General features: G+C 32.4%; 1 protein-coding gene across 1 annotated transcript in view; it reads right to left on the reverse strand.

Moving 5' to 3' along the window:
* Positions 1-16,128, reverse strand: part of LOC106881422 (nucleoporin NUP188) — a 475,282-nt gene that overhangs the window by 140,935 nt on the left and 318,219 nt on the right. The window contains exons 8-14 of the mRNA XM_014931808.3: positions 15,113-15,181; positions 11,047-11,094; positions 10,106-10,195; positions 9,699-9,775; positions 7,680-7,751; positions 5,932-5,974; positions 1,429-1,632 (exon numbers count right to left, since the gene is read on the reverse strand). Coding sequence (XP_014787294.3) covers positions 1,429-1,632; positions 5,932-5,974; positions 7,680-7,751; positions 9,699-9,775; positions 10,106-10,195; positions 11,047-11,094; positions 15,113-15,181 — 603 coding nt within the window. The remainder of the gene's footprint in view (positions 1-1,428; positions 1,633-5,931; positions 5,975-7,679; positions 7,752-9,698; positions 9,776-10,105; positions 10,196-11,046; positions 11,095-15,112; positions 15,182-16,128) is intronic.

Raw genomic sequence — 16,128 nt, forward strand, 5'->3', positions numbered from 1 at the left:
CACTCCTAGATTCCTCTCTGTCACTGCACACCTATCCTCATTCTCCTACTCTGTACATCATCTCCCTATTTTCTTCTCTAGTTTATTATACTGCTTCTCTCTACTCTTCTTGCACTTCCACTTATTACCTCCTCTTCCCTGAGCCTTTTGTTTCTCTCATCTCCTACTCCCATATGATATTTGCCACCTCCTACACCTCCACCCTTGTTCCATCCCTTACATTCATCTCCACTCCTATCTATAACTCTCTAGTCACATTCTAATGCATTTATCCACCCACCCTGCCTTATTCACAGTCTGTATTCTCTCTTATACTTGTGTCTTGAGAGTATGCTCTGACACTTCATCACCATTTTCTTCTTTCCAGCAACTCCAACTCACCCTTATATAGCTATGTATCTCTTCTGTAGCAAGATACCTGTTCCTCATACTTTGGCCTCTCAACACTACTCTCTCCACAACGATCTCACATTGTGCAGACTTTCTCATTCTCTAGTGAGTTACCTGGTTACCTGACTAGTGCCAGTATCACAAAAAAAAAAGAAAAAGAAACCCAGTACACCCTGTAATATAGTTAGCACTGGAAAGGGCGTTCAACTGTAGAAACCATGCCAAAACAGATACTCGAGGTTGACACAATTTTCTGGCTTAGTAAAACGTGTTAAAGCACACAAGCTAGCCAGCTTGGAAGATAGATGTTAAATGATAATAGCGATATCCAATAAAGTTTCCAATATTTCTCAGATAATCTGATATTGAATTCATGAAATCTCAACTCACTATCAATTACCTATTTTGTTCTTTTATATTATTAACATGGATGAAAAAACATCTTAGGAGTATAAGTCTGTTGTGTGTGGTTGGTAAACTGTATGGAAGAATTCTGGTTGTTAGGGTGAGGAACCAGACAGAGTGTACTAGGGGAGGAGCAATGTCGTTTTAGGAGTGGAGGGGGGTGTATAGATCAAGTATTTGTAGTAAGACAGATGTGTGAGAAGTTTTTGGCAAAAGGGAGGGAGGTGTATTGGGCCTTTATGGACCTAGAGAAGGTATATGACTGAGTGGATAGGGATGCAATGTGGCAGGTGTTGCGGTTGTATGGAGTAGATGGCAGATTGTTCAGAGTTGTTCAAAGTTTTTATAGAGCAAGTGGGGCGTGCGTTAGGGTGGATGGTGAAGTGAGTGAGTGGTTTGATGTGAAGGTGGGGTTAAGACAGGATTGTTTGATCTATATATGGATGGTGTGGTGAGAGAGGTAAATGCTAGAACCCTTGGTGGGAGAAAATGGAGAGAAATGGCAGGTGAGTCAGTTGTTGTCTATATATAGTAGAGCTTGCTGCAGTTCTCTGGCTTGCCAGCTTCTGTCAAAACATCCAACCCATACCAGTATGGAAAATGAATGTTAAATGATGATGCATATTTACTTACATTATCACATGAAAAATGTGGTCCTTCTAGCATAGTACTTATATAATTTAAAGACTTCAGTTGGGTAGCTTGTGAACCAAGTTTACGTATGGTACGTTCATCTTCTCGGTCCACACTACGGCAACTCCGAGTAACAGTCCAACCAAGAAGAAGTGGTCCATGAGTTGGTAAGCCTGACAGACTTCGAAAAGATTTGTCAAGTGTCTATAAGAGAGAAAGTATAAACAAATGTATTTGAATGACAACATTGGGATATGTTTGTGTGTGTGAGTGTTGACCAATACAGATATGTAGATATAGTAACTGAAGAAATGAAAATATTAATATGCATATAAAAGGTAAGGGAGATGAGATACGGAAAGATTATCAAAATTGTAAGGAATAAAATATGACTCATATGGAGATATAAGATAGAAAGAGATCTATGTACATAATAGACACACACACATACACACACAGTCATGCGTTTTATGAGAATGCACAAGTATATGAGAGAATGGACATGAAATTCATTGATTCTGTCTTAGAAAACTTTCCAATATGAGTTTACAGCAATAAATATAGGAGAAACAACCAATTCAAGTATTATCTTTGATCTCTGGGTGAACTTATAACAAGTAATTTTGTAATCAATAACACTATTGCTCCATTTCTACTAAACCAAATTACATCTTGAACAAAGACGAAAAGTCAACAATTATGATGATATGAATACAATAAAAATCACCCAGCCAAGTTTTTTTTATTAAAGTTAAGTTTTACAAGAATACAAAGGGTTGATTATGAATATTGCCTGTATTAATTTATGCATCTTTCTCACATTTGTATTTCAAAATTTCTTTAGACATCTCTGACTCACATTGCAAAAATAGTGTCTTATTGAAATTAAATCAAGACAAATGTCTTTAGTTTATATACTATGGAAGATTAGGATAACAAATAACAGCTTGAACTCCACCACTTCACACTTGGAGGGAGAGTTTGAGACAGAAAAGTTAGAGGAATACAACTGAAATTTGTGAATATAAACAGAAAGGAATTCTAGAACGCAGTTTACAAAATAGAGATAAATGAAAATGAAGGAATAATGAAAGAGTGGAATTGTTTAGAATAAAGGAATAACAAGTGGTTTTGATAGCAACAATAAGACACATGTATAAAAGACAGTTATTGGAATTTTGAACATAATTTAGTTCCAGTTTAATGGAAATATTGATGTTCTTGTACCAAATAAATAATTAAGATTCATGTGAGAAAGGTTGTAACATTGAAATTTTCACTGATTGAAAGGACATTTATGAAGCACATGCATGCAAGCACACATACACAAACACATCATAGAGAATCTTTAAGGATTTCTATGGCGGGCCATTTTTCTGGTTTATGGTGCAATATCCCTTGCACTAAAGTAAACATAAAAATGAACTGAAACAATACATCTACATGCTAATTGTTTTCAATAAAATATGGAGGATAGTGAAACAGAAGCTTAATCTTTCAAGTCATTGAGCACTAAATGGCTTTTTAAAAATCTCTCCTCCTCAATTACCAAGGCTACATTTTCTTCATGTGAAGCCACAATTTGAAATTGAAACTAGCCAAATAGCTGTTGAATCAGAATGTCTTTGCAATCTCAATAAGAAAAACTAAGAAAAAAATCCTTAGGGATACCAATAACTTAGCCTATAAAAAACTGGAAATGGATAAGATAATAAGAATATTTAATTCTGCTGATCTGATGTCTGTAGCTGGAGGATTAGAAAGGATATTAAAGCCTAAGCTTATGGGACTTTATCTGAAAAATCAAGCATCCAAAGATTAAACAGTAAGCAGAAAATTCTTGGAGCTTGAATAATACTGAGTTTTGCAATATTTGAATAACAATAAATTGAAGCTGTGATAAAAGAGAAAAAAACAAAACAACATTCAAATATCTTTTAGAAATGAAAGACAAAGGTGAATACATCAAGTTATCTAGTTAACCTTACATTATAAATCCTGTAATAAACCTTAAATGTAAGGAGAAGCATTCTATCTTCATATTCAGATAAACTATGCCAGCATCAATGAATGATTTTCTTTCTCTTAGTTCCTTCTCTTCTCTCATATTTTTACTTCATTCTCTCCTTTTAATCCTGTCATCATACTTTTATCTCTTATTCTCCAACACATCATTATAATGTTCTTTTTCTATCTTTTTAATTAGGATAAAAATCATTTTAATTTTATTCTTCTTTTCTTAAGTCCAGTTCTGACCAATTGCTGTTGTCATTTGTTTTGCTTATGGACTCCTTTAACTGTAGCTAATACATCTCTCTTTCCCCTATTTATTTTGTAATCTCTTCTTATTTCAATTATTTTATTTAAAACAAACTGTTTTATTTCCAAAATGTCCAATTAAAAAACAAAAAAACAAAAAAAAAAAACTAATAACAGGTTTGTTCTAGTTTATCCATAGTTCTACTTTCTTCTGTTGCCATCAGTTGTGCCCCTCATAAGTCTCTTTTGTTCATATTTAGATTCTCTATTTCTTTATCTCATTTCTAATGATTTGCTGAACCTCCCAATTTGTTTCTAATAATTTCCTTATCTTATCTCTATCTTTCTTCCCTTCACTATTTTAATTATCCCTTTCATTTCATTTACTTTTTAATTGTTTTTTTTAAAAAGTAATTATTTTGTCTTTAATTTATGACACTAGTTTTTCTTCTTATATTCTAATCTCTATATCTACTTCCTCTTTTGCCATCTTGTTGATCTCTCCTATTTCACTTTTAGGCTGATCTTTTACCAAATTTTAGCAAACATTTTGTTCTCTCATGTTTTCTCTTATTTTGCAGTATGTCTTCTCCATCATTTTCTTCCAATGTAATTTTTCTATCCCACCCCCAGTTCCCTCCCACTACTATTTTAACCTGCTAGTGGGATCAAAGAGGAGGAATTTTTCTCCTAGTCAAAAGGTCAGACATGAAAAGTCACTTTTCTCCCCATGGCATACAGGCTTATCTAAACTCATTAACTGCATTCTATATCTCATTTGCCAATAGACACCACTGGTAGTTTTCCAATTTTCTCTTTTTTAAACTTCTCTTCCAATTATATTACTTTCTTTTACAATTACCTGATCTCACTGTCAAATGAGGAATACTGTTAAATTATATATTTTAAAAACTCTAATGAACTTTATTTCATCATTCTCAATTCAGGACTCCAAATTTACTAGGATTAATTAAATTTGCTTGTCACTCTAATTAGCTTTGTCATCCTAGATCAGCAATGGTAAACCATTTTATAATCTTGGATACTGAAATTTTAATTTCTTTAATAATTCTGTAACTGGAGTGTCACTCACCATATAAACATGTACTTTAGTTTTAGGTAAGCTTTTTATAACATGATAATGCAAGGAAATTTTCTTTCAAAGTCCACTATGTGTGTCACCTAAAAACCTACCAATGTTCCCTATCACTGTCTAAGCTGAAAATTAAATGGTCATCCATCCTACTGCTAACTTTGTTTAAGGAATGTCATTCAACAGGAAAACAGTTACCCAATCAAATCAAATATTTAGAGTTATAAAAACATTCCAAATATGAAAAATAACTATAATATGGCGCTGGAAGACCCAATACAATAACAATTCATCAATTTAATCTTAGTTAAAGCATATGTACAGATTAAATTACAACAGATGACAAACAGAAACTAAACCATATTAAATATTTGATTTTACTTAAGTGTGTGTGGGTGTGTGGAGGGGGACACTAAAAGTTATTAGTTATTTCAATAGCATGGACATTAGTCATTAGTCAAATACAGACAATTACCAGAAAATTCTGGATCCATTGCTTGGAACTCAGATAATGTCTTCCTTTAATCAATGAGACACCAGCAGTGGATTTGAATTCTAAAAGTATAAGACAGTAGACTAACGTCTTACCTACTCAGCCACTGAAATTCTCAAGAACAATCAATAGTTATACCCTTCCCCTATGTAGTTTATATTTCTCAACTGACCAAATTTTCATTTATAAATTTCCAATTATCTAACTGAACCATCTCATAGTTCATGTTTGATTATGAGCAAGAGGAAAATAAAGATAATGATAATGATATAACAAGAGGGATACAGTTGGATATAAGCTTTAAATGTAATGAACCATGAGGTCACCCTATGAAAATATGAAAAGATAGACTCAATTGTTTATGATTTTTATGACAATCTCAGCCCATTCTCCTATGTAAGCTGAAAGACAATAATTTTAGTTCTTATAGAATTTTTACAAAATAAATAATTGATACTATATTTCTTGAAAGTAAAGAGAAACATATAAACAAAGATCAATCTAAGAAGAAACTGTTGTTTCAAAACACATAAAAGAATAAAAGAAGATGAGACAAATGAAAACAAAATGAAGAAATAAAATAGAAGTAAAACAACCTATAATATTTAAAGTCTATTATTTGTTAATAAAGAAGTTATAAATGTAATTTAATACATACTTTGAAGTCTTCACTATCTTTTAATAAGGGATGCAGATGAAAGCTGTAAAAAATACAAAAATTACAAATAACAGCAATGAAAAGGTTGAAATAATTGAAATGATGTTTCATTAGAATAGTAATCTAAAACAAACAACAACAACAATAAATAATAGTAGTTGTTGTACAGTGTGAGATAGTACATTAAATCTAGTGCCATAAAGAATTATTGTTAAGTTATTGATTATCAAGTGAAAACATTATTTACTATATCAATGAAATCATGTAAACATGACTGTGACTTAATAGTTTACAGAGAAATTGGTGAATATATCATTATTAGTTTTCTGACTCTAAATCCAGTCTTTCTTGCAAGAATTAAACTTACAAACAATATGTTACAAAGAGAAGTGATTAGGATTCAATTATATAACTACATAACTATCCAATAAATCACTGGCTGAGATGGTTTTGTTCCATGAGACACATTACAATACAGAAAACAAAATTGTAAAGTGAATTTTTGTGTTTTTGGAGGTTGAATATACACAAAATATACTGACAGACATATTAGGTACCTGTCTAAATACAAACTATGCTCAACAAGATATCTAGTAAAATAAATGTATTTTTTCATCTACTGGGCAATAAGTGGTGAAGAAATGCTAATATTCCCACAATTTGAAAGTTGTTGAAACGATAATCATGCACACATCATATGGGTTGCCGTAATTGGTTTAGTTAACAGAAAACACTAAGGAAAATAAAAAAGAAAGAAAAGAAAAATTCCATTGTATTTTCCCATAGGTATTTAAAAAGAATGCAGAATATATGAGAAGTTGATATATCTAAACAAAGTGTTAGCGACTGGAGGGATCTGAAATACAAAGTGCATTCCAGAAGTTTTGAGACTTTTCTTTTAAAAGCAGCTGTAACTGTCCTAGATTATTGCAATTTTAGTAAATCATTCCTATACATCTAATAAAACAACCTGCTAGCTTTTGCTATTCCAAACTGAAGGAGACGGCTGCAACAGCACTTTAAAGACACTCTACTTAAACAGTTGTCACAGCTGATTAGTTTGCAGAATGCAGCTGGAACATGAAAGACAATTTAGAAGTTCACTATGCAATAAAATTTAGTGTTAAACGGGACAAAAACACAATAGAAACCTATGAAATGCTCCAGATTGTTTATGGATTAACTTGTATGAGCTGAGCATCTGTGTTTTTGTAAGTCCAGTAGGAAGCTTGTGATATCCTCTTTTGACATCAAGAGCATCATCTACATCCACCAGGTTCCCTCTGACCAGACAGTCAACAAAGAATACTTTGTGGAGGTTTGGAAGTGGTTCAGGAAGAGATTTCATTACAAAGGGTCAGAGTACTCACACCAGGACAATGCACCAGTCCACAATTCTATCCTGGTAACCAACTACTTGACAGATATGGAAATCAAGACTGTCCTGCACCCTCCCTACAGTTTAGACCTTGCTCCCAGTGACTTTTCGTTGCTCCCTAAACTGAAAAAGATGAGAATGACTGTGACAAGAGTCCTGGATACTTTCACTTTGGAGGGTTTTCACGGGGCTTTCATGAAGTTGCTTGAGTGCTACAACAAATGCACTAAGTCAGGAGATCCTACTTTGGAGATTAGAATTTTGTACTCTTTTTAAAATCAATGTCTTCCTTGAAAAGTCTCAAAACTTCTGGAATGCACCTGGTAGATAGTCAGTAATCAGAATGGAAACATTACTAAATCAACATTACCTGTTATTCTTAGCACAGAGCTGAATTAAGTCAAAGTCAAGGATCTTCAAAATCATGATAATTTGTAAGTACCTTATTAAAGAAAAAAATAAAATGAAAAAGCTGAGGAAAGATGTTTTTAGTGATTTATTCAAATATTGCATTCAAAAAGTGAATTAAAGAAAAACACCAACTGATTACTTTGAGCAATTTGTTTAAGAACAAACAATTTTAAATATTTTCAGTCTATTTTACACTGTAAATGATAATATATCATTTTTTCTTAACAGCTTTTCTCCATGGTTACACATGTTAGACAAGAGATCACCCAACTGAAATATACTATGTTTTATGACTTAGAAATTTATATTCAATAAATAAAAACTAAATAGAAATACATCGTAAGTGGATGGTTCACAAATATAACCAAGTAATATTTTCATGTTCCTCAGATGAATTTATCATCCTTTTGAACAAGTAAAAAAAACAATGCTCAAGTTAGTGTTATTTTAATTCTTTCTGATTATCTGATGCAGAGAAAATTTAGAAATGATTATAAAGTGGAGAAATGATAATAATTAATGACACATCTTTTTAAAAATTATTTTAAGTATAGTAAATAATCCTGGATGCGTTTCTGTCTTAGAAGACCTTCTCAGCAATACATACATATCACTGTTATCTTCTGTATTTGCAAGAATAATTAAATAAAACTAAAATTGTTTTTTTCTTCACAAAATAATTATTTCTACTTATCTTTTTAATGCCTACTGCATATATGATGCTCACCATATATAAGGGCTGCAGTACAAAATAGCTGTTTTTATTTAAAAGTTGATTGTGTTTAAGTACCTAAGCTTAATGGTAAGACAGCAAACAAAATGAATAGTTTACAAAGGCATGCAACTCAGAATGACTGACTATACTGAAGTAAGTGGTTATACTTTATAACAAACTGGAGTAGAGGGAGTTTGTCTATTCTGGAAGCCAGCTGCCTTCATGAAATATTGCTGTAAAAGATCAGCACTTGTGAATGATAACTAATGACAACAATTAATAATTGGAAACCAGATGAAAGGCATTCCAGCATAAGGTAAAATATGCAGAAAGTTTTAGACAGGAAGATAAGTATTACAGTGAAAACAAATTTCTTAAAAACTAAGAAAACAAAATGAAGGACATAGAAAAATTGCAAGGACTTTGTTGCTCCAGAAATGATCTTGAAAAAGAAATATTTTTATAACTCTTTCTGCAACAATATCAGGCAGTTGTAAAATTCAGAGTACTACTAGCCAATGATCTGAGTCAAGTTGATATCAATGGCATTCCCCACCTCCTTGTTTTTTTGTTAGTCTTAAAGAAATGTGAAAAGAAATCTTAAATGGTTCTTTCTTTGGTTGAATAGATTAGAACCAAAGTTAACAATTATGATAGATAAAAGAGATGTAAGTCAATGAATTTATACAGAACCCAATATTTTACATCATATTATAAAACATAGTAATGACCTTTTCTCAGTAATAAACTGATAAACATTTATTATCAGAACATGTTGATATCCTCAGGACATTGCATATAAAGGCAGCAAATCTCAAGTCCAAACAAGTGTAAATAAACAAAAATAGGAATGTGATTTCAACTGATCTGGACTACATTAATTAATGATACTGATATAACAGCAGTAACATTTATAAAATAATCAAGACACTACAGGTAGAGACTTTCAGTGAGCTTAAGTGAAGTAAAATATACTTGATTATTCAAGCATCAATAATATGACATTACTTCAAAAGAACAACTGATGTCTTACACCACAAGAAAGAAAGCAAATCTCTTTTGATAATACTTTTTAAATAGTTTTCAAAAAAATTTGGCTTCAGAAGCTGTATTTATTTATATTGAATTCTTGACAATGTCACTTTCAATGAAAACAAAACTGCCAGTGTTTCTTAACTATTCAAAATATATTACAAAAAACAACTTTTCTTTAAATGGAACTCTTCATTTTAAATAGAATTGAAAAGATTGAAAAGAACTTACTCAATTTTTTTCAGGTACTTTTCAGAAGATACATCAAGTACATGGCAGAATTTCTGCCATTGACCAAAACCTTGATTCTAGATTTAAAATGATTTAAATTTACTTAACATGTTGAAAGAAATACCAATATAATTCCATGTTTAATTCATACTAATCAGCAAAAGTAAAACAAAAACCATACATGTATGTTATAAGTATTTATGACAAAGTGATTCAGATAAAAAATACAACACTGAACTAAATTTGAATAAAAATAATAAGTGTAAAAATTATGCAATTAATTTAAAGAATATCAAAGAAAATATGGAAGTTTCAAAATAACTTGATTATATTATCATAATATTTACTACCATGATATTAGGATATTCTGCTAAAACCTGTTTTAGGAAAAGAAAATGATTTCTTACCTTGAATTTATCAAGAAGTAATATGAATTTTTTTGAATCACATTCTGCAATATCTCCAAGTGATATAAGCATGCATTCCAGAAGTTCACACTAAGAGGAAAATAAATATACTTTGATGATAGGGCAGGATTCCTTTAATAGGTAGTTATATTTTGAACAGTATATTATGGTAATAGAGTGAGAGAGAGAGAAAGAGAATCTTTATGTGAAGAAAAGTTAACTGAACTTTTTCATATTAACCAGTTTATTAATACCCTAACCACAATATTTTCATTAAACTTAGTTCTGGCATTAATATCACCTGGGTAACAGAAAATATCTACTATGTTTGGGAGTCCTTTGAGTGCATATATGCACTTACATGTATATACACACCTAAAAATTTGAAAATATTTCAGTAGTTGTAGTTGTGTACTAATCTGAAAGAATTAATGTAAGCTTTGAGAGCTCTCCATTCCTGCTTACTGTATATTACCAATATTGCTTCCTATGTTCTCATTGGGAAACAACTCAGATTTCAACAGTGTTCCCAAATTCATAATCAAGCATTTACTTTCATGGCTGTCTTTTCATAGCTGAGAAAAGCTCCAAGGATCACAATTCTAATCAATCATCTACCTACACAACCTACATCATCTTTTTTGACTAACCTCTAATCTTATACAAACACAACAGAACAAATACAGAATAGAGACTATGAAAATATCATCAAATTTAGATGCGTGTATGTGTGTACATGCCTGTCACATGCACTTAAAGGGCACCTAGAATTAAAAGATAATGACAGTTATCTAGATGATATTATTAGTGCTTAAGACAGAATTATTGAAAATATAGAACTACAGTATAAATAGTCATAATATAAACAATAACAAGCTCTCATATCTTTGCATTTAGAAATGAATTAGAACAAACATGACAAAAATAAAAATAAAGCTCACCTGTTCTTTTAAATTTTGAATTGCCCATATCAGTGAATTCTTTTTATTCTGTCATTATAGAGAAAATGATAACATTTTACAAAACAAACACTAATAATAAAACATTTGTAAGAATTTTAATCTATTTTATCTTTTCTCCAAAATACAGTTCGGGCAAACTAACTGAAGTACAATGACCAGTTTCATCAAATAGATTAGATAAAAAATTTATAATCAAGAAAGTCATAATACATGACTTTATATAATGAACCAGAGTGACTGAGATTAAGATGGCAAACTATGACTGGTTAGTTATCAGTTGAAACTCTACCAATCATTGTGTTTTGCCCCTGGGCAAGGCATAAAATCTTGCTTATCTTCTTAGTTCGCTTGATTATTTGCAGAATGACTATCCATCTGTAAAAACAATCCTATATATGCAAGCATGTATGTAAAAATAGAAATAAAAACCCACAAAAGTACCCTCAGGGATATATATACTTTTATTGAGTTTGCATCCTATCTCTCTACACAGTAATCTAAAGGGATCTTTTCCAATTAATTTCTTTTAAGGATTATGTGAAAACCAGCACAACAATCCAACTATATAGCTATGTCAAATCTGTTAAGTGGAGATAGTGTTATGAAACTACCCTGCTAATCTACATTATCTGAAGTAATTGCCTTGTAATTTGATTAATGGCTTACATTTTTTCAAAGATAGATCATAATTGATGCAATAAAAGTAATAATATAACTAAAATTGATGAATTGATAAAAAGACTAATATTTCACAAGACCAGTCAGGCTTGGCTACTAAAGCTTGCTATTGTAGATTAAATAGGATTATTTCGTTTTTAAGAAAACAAAGAAACCTTTCTAGTGTAGGTGCCACAATAAAATACAGGGAGACTGGTAACCGTATGGAGGCAATGTATGACAGAGAGGAGTCTTTAATTGTGTTGAGGACAGGACAGCCTCTCCATTGATTACAATGAGGATTATTATTATTATCGTTTTTTCCTTAAGTGGTGTTACTGTAATTAAGTTTTACAACTGTTGCCAGAGACAATAGTAATTTGCTACTTATTATTTACTATGAGACTCCCAATTATACAATGTAATACTGTGTTACTGTTGTATGTAACAGCACTTATGTTATGGTGTCCATGTTAGTTATAATAATAATAATAAAGAATAAAATAAGTTGCATCACCATATGATAAAGCAGTTCTTTTTTGCAGAGCAGAATATGATTATCTAGTAAGAAGAAGCACAGTATGCATATGGAACAATGAATCTGTGGATTACACTTAGTTACTTGACCTTACAAATTATAAGGCTGCTGTACAAGGGCAGAATTAGGAGTTAACAAGAACAATTATATGGTCTGAAATAGCTTGTATCATTGTGTCAAACACCACTTTGGCAGTTACTACATGTTTGTATTAGTAGTTCACTATGTTATCATAATGATACCTATATACCTGGCAATATTTATTAATATATTACAATATAAATGAAACATGTAACCTGTATGGTGGATGACAGTTAAGTAAAAATGGTCCAGACAATTTAAATGGAAAGAACATGTGGAAGGAGGAATTTAAAAAGACATGGGGAGAAAGTGAAAGCCAAGAAACTGTTCTTTACACGAGGAAATTATAATAAACTGCAAGTGATGAAACACTATTCTAGAGAAGACCCAACTAACCAAGGTAAGTATGACTATTTTCAACATCATCATCATCATCATCATCATATTGATCATGATGATGGTGAAGATGATGACAACAACAATGATGGTGATGGAAAAAGAACTTGTATTTAGCTTTTCTCTTCTTGGTTCTCAGCTGTTGACAATACACTTCCTAAATAAATAGAGTTTATGTTAAGTAAAGACATTTTCATGACTTCAAATTAATAATTAAATACAAATTGCTGAGCAGTATACAATATCAATCTATATGTTACCATATGTACAGGGTATTTGGATTAAATTTGACCAATTGTTTATGACTCGTTTTTCAGGAATAGCTTGATGTATTGGTGAACAGTCAATGGCATTGGAGAGCATAAAGAGTAAAGTTAAAGTTAGCTGATACAAAAGACTGGCAGCCATCTGAGTATCGGAAAAGAGTTACCCATATCATGGTTAGTGTTGGGTGTCAAAATGCTGACATCATGACTACTGCTTAATGCTCTGTGAAGGGACATGGCAGGCATTCTGAACAGGGCTTTAGGCTCAATTTAAAAGGCTGTGTAAAGCTGTTAGAGACTGTGGTCAATCCCTGGTTGGAGAGTATTACCGTTGGGAGGACATATGTATGGCAGCAGGCTCAAGCTCTTTGCCATACTTCCAGAAAGAGTCAGAAGTGGTTGTTGGAGAATTTCTATGACTTCACCAACCCCAATTTCTGGCTCTGTAACTCCCTGCAATTGTAATCCTATGGATTACTATATGTGGGGAGTTGAGAAAGATACCAACTGCTATGCCTGCAACACCAAGCTTGAGCTGGTGTCCAAGATCGAGAAGATGTTTGAAGATCTTCCCAGAGACACAATAAGGAATGCATGCACCAGGTTCCAGAGTAATCTTGAGGCTGTAGTGTAAGCTGAAGCCATCTATTTTGAGTAAAATGTTATCTCCTTGCCATAATCTAGCTGATATTTTTTGGTTTTTTAATATACTTTTATTTTTGGATGGGATATTGTGTTTTTACTAGTATGTTGATCAATTGTGCTTTCTTTTCCTTTTATGCAAACTCTCAAATTTAGCTTGAACATCCTGTATTAAAAGAAATTACATTGCTTACACCATGAAATATAATGTAATTATTTTCATTCACTAAAAGGATAAACAGAACTTATATGTTAAGAACTATGACAGGTGATGTGTTACTTTTTGGCTTACTAACTATGACATTTTGTTGTACTTTAGTCACAGATCAGACTTCATGAAACAAACTTATGACTAAAGGTATTGTAGTGGCTATCCAGCCATCTTTTATCACAATTATATTATCCAATGGAAATTTCTGTAAGACAGTAAGTCGATGGTTTGAAGAAGATTTGGTTGTTTTTGCTAGCATGTTGATCAATTCTACAGAGACTTTCTTGTTGACTATGAACTATGATAAGTTTTATCAAATTTGAACAGAAATCACTATGAGTGCTGTAGAATGTGAAATGAAGTAAAGTGTTTATATAGAGATGTTAAAAGAAAGTTTCAAAAACTGCAGAAGTACAAAGCTATCAAAAAGTTCCAGGACTAGTTATGTTTAATAAAAAATAACTTATTTACCTAAGTTTTAACATCATCTCCTTTGAAATAGTCACCTTGAGCAACAATACACTGGTTTCAGCATTCCTGTCACTTTTGGAATATAGCCTTGAAGTTGTTTTCCATAAGCAAGTTAAAGACCTTCTGTGATTCACTCCAGATCTTGACAATGGTATTAAAACAGTGACTTTTGAGCTGCATTTTCATCTTGGGGAAGAGATGGAAGTCCGCAAGTGCTAAATCTGGTGAATAGTGAGGGTGCAGAAGCGATACTATGTTGTTTTTGGCATGAGTGAGGAGAGCTCAGTGACAGGGTACATTGTTGTTGTGAAGAATTCAATTCTTCACACTTCACAGATCACGTCACTTTTGCCAAATGTCCTCCCTCATACACTTCAAAACATTGCAGGGGAACACCCAACTGATGGTCTGGCCCTGGGGGATGAATTCTCATTGCACAATACCACACTTCCAGGAGTGGTGCTTGTGGTAAGTCTTCCAGGGACATTCTTCTGCTTTTAAAGTGCCAATGCCACTCAAAACATTGCGTACAACCAATTGCCTCATCACTGTATGCTTGCTGAGGTATTTTTTTCTCAGTATATAACCACTTAATGTGTGAAAAGAATATTGTTTCTGAATACTTCAAATCTGACCCAACAGTGACCAGTGAAACCTGTGGATTATTGTATACAATAATTTCTCCATGATAAGTGGTGCGTGTGTTTAAGAGAGGGGAGAGAGAGAGAGAGTGTGTGTGTGTGTAATGTAATAACAAATAACAAAAGCAAGCTATGACATTACCATAAGGGGTCCATGTGTTTCCCAAGTTGGTGTATCAGCATCATAGCAAGCATCATGTTGGGACTCAAGCTGTTAAATATAATATAAATATTTTGTAATAAATTCATGTTAGGTATATTTATAAGTAATATTCATAGCCACTTTAACATGGCTGTCCGTTTGAGTGGACTCTACTGCGATTTTTTAACCCCAAGAGGACATCTCTAGCTGGTTAACGATGCACAGCTGCATCCGATAAAATTGCGAGCAGAGGAGTGAACCCCTACCATCTCCTAGCGACAGGACCAGTCACTAGGAGATGGTAGGGGTTCACTCTCCTGCTCGCAATTTTATTGGATGCAGCTGTGCAACCAGCTAGAGATGTCCTCTTGGGGTTAAAAAATTGCAGTAAAGTCTGCTCGAACAGCCATGTTAAAGCGGCCACAAATATTACTTGTCGGTACAACTACTGCGTTGATCTCTTGGAGAGATTTTAGAACTAGCATTTTAGCTAGTTATATTTATCAGATTGGGAAATATAATGACTGAGGTAAAGGTGATGAACTACTAACAACATGGCCATGAACTAAGTCCTTCAGCAATTATTATATTCAACAAGCATAGCTTAGAGATTAGCAGTAGCAAATTTCTCCACACATTTCTAAAATCCCACTTACCCAAAGCAGCTTCACTACAGTAAATAATCCAGCTACAATAACTCAGTACCATACATATTGAGTAGGCTTATTACACATAGCACATTCCAGTACAAAAATAATACAGATAACACTAAAGGTGATATAATACCATCAAGACTAAATTTTCCTTACATATGTTATCAAAGATATATTTCATTATATACAACATTCACAACAGGCATAGTAAAGAACATAAAACAGTTTTTAATGGCCAAAATAAAGAAATAACAATATATTGTCACAGTTAAACTCAATCTTTACAATTCCTGACACTACATGTACAATCACTGCATACATATCTACATCAGTTGAGAACCTCTTAAAAGTAATATCTTTTGC

This window comes from Octopus bimaculoides, chromosome 1, assembly GCF_046866305.1.
Source record: "Octopus bimaculoides isolate indiv1 chromosome 1, ASM4686630v1, whole genome shotgun sequence".
In the NCBI taxonomy this organism is placed as follows: Eukaryota; Metazoa; Mollusca; class Cephalopoda; order Octopoda; family Octopodidae; genus Octopus; species Octopus bimaculoides.